Source organism: Sebastes umbrosus, chromosome 19 (genome assembly GCF_015220745.1).
Source record: "Sebastes umbrosus isolate fSebUmb1 chromosome 19, fSebUmb1.pri, whole genome shotgun sequence".
NCBI lineage: Eukaryota > Metazoa > Chordata > Actinopteri > Perciformes > Sebastidae > Sebastes > Sebastes umbrosus.
In genome coordinates, this window is record NC_051287.1 from 120,001 (window position 1) to 127,500 (window position 7,500).

The window sequence follows — 7,500 nt, forward strand, 5'->3', positions numbered from 1 at the left end:
CTGGAGCTGAGACACACCTGCCTCTCCGACGCCCTCTGCAGGTAAGACCGGCCGACGCCTGGCAGCCAATCAGGTGTGATCGTGACTCTTACAGCAGCCAATCAGGTGTGATCGTGACTCTTACGGCAGCCAATCAGGTGTGATGGTGACCTCCAGCTCTGCAGGAGTTTGCTGATTAGCAGGTGAGGAAGAGGAGGAGGTAATCAGCTGCTGGAGGGTTTAATTGGAGATGAAGGTGTCTCTGTGGGTCAGAATCACACCTCTGATTGAGAACTGCTGCCGTTAAAGGTTAAAGAGGAGCTGGAGAGGGAGGACGCCACTAACAGGAAGTCAGTGTTTCAGTCTGGTGGTTGTGGTGGAAGTCGAGGTGGAGGTGGTGGTGGAGGTCGTGGTGGAGGTGGTGGTGGAAGTCGAGGTGGAGGTGGTGGTGGAAGTCGAGGTGGAGGTGGTGGTGGAGGTGGCGGTGGAGGTGGCGGTGGAAGTCGAGGTGGAGGTGGTGGTAGAGGTCGAGGTGGAGGTGGTGGTGGAGGTGGCGGTGGAGGTGGCGGTGGAAGTCGAGGTGGAGGTGGTGGTAGAGGTCGAGGTGGAGGTGGTGGTGGAGGTCGTGGTGGAGGTGGTGGTGGAGGCGGTGGTGGAAGTCGAGGTGGAGGTCGTGGTGGAGGTCGAGGTGGAGGTCGAGGTGGAGGTCGTGGTGGAGGGCGTGGTGGAGGCGGTGGTGGAAGTCGAGGTGGAGGTCGTGGTGGAGGTCGAGGTGGAGGTCGTGGTGGAGGGCGTGGTGGAGGGCGTGGTGGAGGTCGAGGTTACAGAAGCGCTCTGGTCTGTCTCTAAAGATAGAACATCTGCATCAGTCACAGCTGGATGTGAATAAAGATCCTTTAACGTGATTCTCCTGAGAGAGAAAACATCAGCAGACACTTTCTAACGGATTCCTTTCACTAGTCAGAGATATTATATATATATATATACATACACATACAGTATACAGAGTTATAATACTATAGAGATATTCAGCAGCGTGTGAAGCCTGGATGTTGTGTGTGGGTGTGAAGGTCAGACTGTTCAGTCCTGAAGGTTAAACCTCTCCACAGCTGTCTGATTACAGTCTGAGTCTCATCTTCAGTGATAATCAGCAGAACGTCTCTGTTCAGTAACAGGTAGAGAGAGGAGCTGGAATATGAAATATGAAGTTCTGTTATTACATGTTGTTCAGTCCTCCAAACATTTATGATCTCTGTCTGACTCATGAAACCAGACATATCCTCAACCTGCTGCCTACGTTACCCACAATGCACCATCTGTAAACACACACATCAGTGATGTGACTCACAGGTTGAAGGTTGATGATGTTAATCTGCATTAATGAGGCTTCTCATGAGTCAACTGAGCTCCAGCAGAATAAAGGTCCAGACTCCCTGAGAACCAGGACTAGAACCAGGACTAGAACCAGGACCAGAACCAGGACCAGAACCAGGACTAGAAAGAGGACTAGAACCAGGACTAGAACCAGGACCAGAACCAGGACTAGAAAGAGGACTAGAAAGAGAGTGATGGAGGACGGGAGGGGAGCTGTATGTTACAGATGATACCTATAAAGAGGACTATAATATAATATAACATATATATATATAAAGCGGAGTATAGAGAGAGTAATGGGTAGAGCTGTGTATATATATATATATATATATATATATAGAGTAATGGGTAGAGCTGTGTATATAAATACAGTTCCTTCAGTAAGTATTCAGACTCCTTCACTTTTTTCACATTTTGTTATGTTGCAGCCTTATGCTAAAATCAATAACATTATTTTTTTCCTCATCAATCTACACTCAATACACCATGATGACAAAGTGGAAACAGAATTTTAGACATTTTTGCAAATTTATTAAAAAGGAAAAACTGATATATCACATTGAGTTAAGTATTCAGACCCTTTACTATGAACCTTGACATTTAGCTCAGGTCCCATTTCCCTCGATCATCTTTGAGATGTTTCTCCAACTTGGCTGGAGTCCACCTGTGGTAAATTCAAATGATTGGACATGATTTGGAAAGGCACACACCGGTCTATATAAGGTCTCACAGCTGATAACGCATATCAGAGCAAAAACCAATCCATGAGGTCGAAGGAACTGCCTGAAGAGCTCAGAGACAGGATTGTGTCGAGGCACAGATCTGGGGAAGGCTACAGAAACATTCTGCAGCATTGAAGGTCCCCGAGAGCCCAGTGACCTCCATAATGCTTAAATGGAAGAAGTTTGGAACAACCAGGACTCTCACTAGAGCTGGCCGCCCGGCCAAACTGAGCAATCGGGGGAGAAGAGCCTTGGTAAGGGAGGTGACCAAGAACCCGATGGTCACTCTGGCTGAGCTCCAGAGATCCTGTGTGGAGATGGGAGAAACTTCTAGTAGGACAACTATCACTGCAACACTCCACCCATCTGGGCTTTATGGCAGAGTGGCCAGACGGAAATGAAAGCCTGCTTGGAGTTTTAAAAAAAGCACCTAAAGGACACTCAGACTGTGAGAAACCAGATTCTCTGGTCTGATGAAGAGAGAGAGGAGTATAGTGCTATAGTAATGTGTAGAGCTGTGTATATATATATATATATATATATATAGAGAGAGAGGAGTATAGTGCTATAGTAATGTGTAGAGCTGTGTATATATATATATATATATATAGAGAGAGAGAGGAGTATAGTGCTATAGTAATGTGTAGAGCTGTGTATATATATATATATATATATATATAGAGAGAGAGGAGTATAGTGCTATAGTAATGTGTAGAGCTGTGTATATATATATATATATATATATATAGAGAGAGAGGAGTATAGTGCTATAGTAATGTGTAGAGCTGTGTATATATATATATATATATATAGAGAGAGAGAGAGAGGAGTATAGTGCTATAGTAATGTGTAGAGCTGTGTATATATATATATATAGAGAGAGAGAGGAGTATAGTGCTATAGTAATGTGTAGAGCTGTGTATATATATATATATATATAGAGAGAGAGAGAGGAGTATAGTGCTATAGTAATGTGTAGAGCTGTGTATATATATATATATATATATATATATATAGAGAGAGAGGAGTATAGTGCTATAGTAATGTGTAGAGCTGTGTATATATATATATATATATAGAGAGAGAGGAGTATAGTGCTATAGTAATGTGTAGAGCTGTGTATATATATATATATAGAGAGAGAGAGAGAGGAGTATAGTGCTATAGTAATGTGTAGAGCTGTGTATATATATATATATATATAGAGAGAGAGGAGTATAGTGCTATAGTAATGTGTAGAGCTGTGTATATATATATATATAGAGAGAGAGAGGAGTATAGTGCTATAGTAATGTGTAGAGCTGTGTATATATATATATATATATATAGAGAGAGAGAGAGGAGTATAGTGCTATAGTAATGTGTAGAGCTGTGTATATATATATATATATATAGAGAGAGAGAGAGAGGAGTATAGTGCTATAGTAATGTGTAGAGCTGTGTATATATATATATATAGAGAGAGAGAGAGAGGAGTATAGTGCTATAGTAATGTGTAGAGCTGTGTATATATATATATATATATAGAGAGAGGAGTATAGTGCTATAGTAATGTGTAGAGCTGTGTATATATATATATATAGAGAGAGAGAGGAGTATAGTGCTATAGTAATGTGTAGAGCTGTGTATATATATATATATATATAGAGAGAGAGGAGTATAGTGCTATAGTAATGTGTAGAGCTGTGTATATATATATATATATATATATATATATAGAGAGAGAGAGGAGTATAGTGCTATAGTAATGTGTAGAGCTGTGTATATATATATATATATAGAGAGAGAGAGAGAGAGGAGTATAGTGCTATAGTAATGTGTAGAGCTGTGTATATATATATATATATATAGAGAGAGAGAGAGAGGAGTATAGTGCTATAGTAATGTGTAGAGCTGTGTATATATATATATATATATATATATATAGAGAGAGAGAGAGAGAGGAGTATAGTGCTATAGTAATGTGTAGAGCTGTGTATATATACTGGAAAAACAAAGTTAGTAAACTTGTGTTTGGTGGATTATTTCTCTGTTGTATCAATGCTAATGGTCATTGTATTCTACATGGTTGGAAAGCCTGTTTATTTACCTTCACAATGAGGTCACACTTGTAAGGATCATGTATTTGTGGGATGAGCAGCACAGCTGATTATGTGGGTAGCGCCCAAGAAAAATTTGCCAAAATGCTCCGTCAATGGTAAACAGTGTATTCTCCTGTTGGTGTTGACTCTTGTTGTGAGTTGTTTGGTGGATTGGATGATTGAACTCTCTATCAGTAACAAGGAACAAACAAGACATATTGGCTATTTTACACTTTATTCATTTAATACACCATCAGGAGCCTCAGTAGCGGTGGAAGATCCATACGCAGCCACAACAGCCTGGCACCTCCTCCTCATGCTGGTCACCAACCTGGTCACACGTTGCTGTGGGATGGCGTTCCATTCCTCAACCAGGATTGGTTGCAGGTCAGCCAGCGTGGTTGTGTTGGTCACTCTAACACGTACAGCACGCCCAAGCTGATCCTACATGTTGAATTGGGTTGAGGTGTGGACTCTTGGCAGGCCGTTCCATTCTCTCTACTCCCACATTGTGGAGGTAGTCTGTGATAACCCTGGCTCTGTGTGGGGGGGGGGCGTTGTTTCTTGGAGGATGAAGTTAGGTCCCAGATTGTGGAGATATGGGATCACCACTGGCTGCATAATCTCATCCCAATATCTCCCTGCATTGAGATGGCCTTCAATGATGACAAGCCTTGTTTTGCCAGTGAGGGAGATGCCCCCCCCCCACACCATGACACTGCCCCCACCAAAAGCTGTTACTCCATCGGTGCTAAAATCAGCATAGCGTTCTCCAGGTCGTCTCCATACTTTGACCTGCCGTCCAACTTTGGCAGACAGAACCTGGACTCATCACTGAACATGACATTCCCCCACATGTTCAGGTTCCATTGTCTGTGTCGTCAACACCAGCGCAAATGGGCCTGACGGTGAAGGGCAGTCATTGCAGGCTTCCTGGTAGCCTTATGAGAATACACTGTTTAGAGCATTTTGGCAAATTTTTCTTGGGCGCTACCCACATAATCAGCTGTGCTGCTCATCCCACAAATGTATGATCCTTACAAGTTGGACATCATTGCGAAGGTAAATAAACAGGCTTTCCAACGATGTAAAATACAATGACAATTAGCATTGATATAACAGAAATAATCCACCACAAGTTTCCGAACTTTGTTTTTCCAGTTTATATATATATATATATAGAGAGAGAGAGGAGTATAGTGCTATAGTAATGTGTAGAGCTGTGTATATATATATATATATATAGAGAGAGAGGAGTATAGTGCTATAGTAATGGGTAGAGCTGTGTAGTCCAGGCTCAGAGCCCCCTGAGGCTCAGTGTGATCTGTGGTATGGGTCTCTATAGATCAGTGTTTTAGCCGAGGCCTCCATCAGACAGCGAGCAGAGAGCTGCATAATGAGGAGTCCTCTGGGTCTCGTCTACTGCTGTGGACGTTCGTCTCCCGCTGTGGACGCTCGTCTCCCGCTGTGGACGCTCGTCTCCCGCTGTGGACGCTCGTCTCTCTGATTGACTCTCTGACTAATTAAATCTGGTCTCTGACACCGGAGACGGCTGAGAGACCTCCAGGGAGCGCTAAAAGCTTCCCTCATTTAAAACACTCTAACACTCCATCTGCATTTCAAATCACAGTTCAATCACACCTACTGCTCTGCTCAGGGAGGAAGAGTTCACCGAGTGAAGCTCATATCTCTCTCTATAGACATTATATATATACATATACATACATATATATATATATCTCTCTATAGACATTATATATATATATATCTATATGTATCTATCTGTTGGTCTGCTCTGTACAGCTGGACCAGGACATTGCTACATATAGCAGACCGTTGCTACGTATAACAGACCGTTGCTACGTATAACAGACCGTTGCTACATATAGCAGACCGTTGCTACGTATAACAGACCGTTGCTACGTATAGCAGACCGTTGCTACGTATAACAGACCGTTGCTACATATAGCAGACCGTTGCTACGTATAACAGACCGTTGCTACATATAACAGACCGTTGCTACGTATAACAGACCGTTGCTACGTATAACAGACCATTGCTACGTATAACAGACCGTTGCTACGTATAACAGACCGTTGCTACGTATAGCAGACCGTTGCTACGTATAACAGACCATTGCTACATATAACAGACCGTTGCTACGTATAACAGACCGTTGCTACATATAGCAGACCGTTGCTACGTATAACAGACCGTTGCTACTTATAACAGACCATTGCTACATATAACAGACCGTTGCTACGTATAACAGACCGTTGCTACTTATAGCAGACCGTTGCTACATATAGCAGACCGTTGCTACGTATAACAGACCGTTGCTACGTATAACAGACCGTTGCTACGTATAACAGACCGTTGCTACGTATAACAGACCGTTGCTACGTATAACAGACCGTTGCTATGACTCGTCAGTAGATGGATGAACTTCCTGTTTGCATCAGGACTCGTCTGTAGACGGATGAACTTCCTGTTTGCATCAGGACTCGTCTGTAGACGGATGAACTTCCTGTTTGCATCAGGACTCGTCTGTAGATGGATGAGTATCATGTTCTTCATGACCCCATCGCCCCCCCACTAATGGCGGTGGTATGTATGCAGATTCACTCCCTCTGCAGCGAGGCTTGGCGAGCTAAACTGCTTCCCTAACGCCGGCAGCAGCAGCTGAGTGGTGTTTTAAGGCGAGGGAGCCAATCTAGCGCCGGCGCCGCTCCATTACACGGCCAGTGAGGTGAGCTGGTGGCGGGATGGAAATAGCTGCCTCTCCTGGAGGTCACAGAGGACGCCGGCGCCGCTACACGCCCGCTCACTTCCTGTCAACACAAACACATGAGGGAGGACGAGCTACGGAGCATATACAGACTCTTCTGTAGACTGTCAGTATACTATCAGTATAGTATCAGTATACTATGAGTATACTATCAGTATAGTATCAGTATAGTATCAGTATACTATGAGTATACTATGAGTATACTATCAGTATACTATCAGTATAGTATCAGTATACTATCAGTATAGTATCAGTATACTATGAGTATACTATCAGTATAGTATCAGTATAGTATCAGTATAGTATCAGTATACTATGAGTATACTATGAGTATACTATCAGTATAGTATCAGTATACTATCAGTATAGTATCAGTATACTATCAGTATAGTATCAGTATACTATCAGTATAGTATCAGTATAGTATCAGTATAGTATCAGTATACTATCAGTATACTATCAGTATAGTATCAGTATACTATCAGTATAGTATCAGTATACTATCAGTATAGTATCAGTATAGTATCAGTATAGTATCAGTATACTATCAGTATAG

At 42.5% G+C, this 7,500-nt stretch overlaps 1 protein-coding gene across 3 annotated transcripts in view; it reads left to right on the plus strand.

The window, feature by feature from the left end:
* gfra2b (GDNF family receptor alpha 2b) overlaps nt 1-7,500 on the plus strand; it is a 95,345-nt gene that overhangs the window by 72,876 nt on the left and 14,969 nt on the right. For all 3 annotated transcript variants that reach the window (XM_037752649.1, XM_037752648.1, XM_037752650.1), the window contains exon 5: nt 1-41. This exon is cut by the window's left edge and continues 147 nt beyond it. In XM_037752649.1, the coding sequence (XP_037608577.1) occupies nt 1-41 (41 nt within the window). The remainder of the gene's footprint in view (nt 42-7,500) is intronic.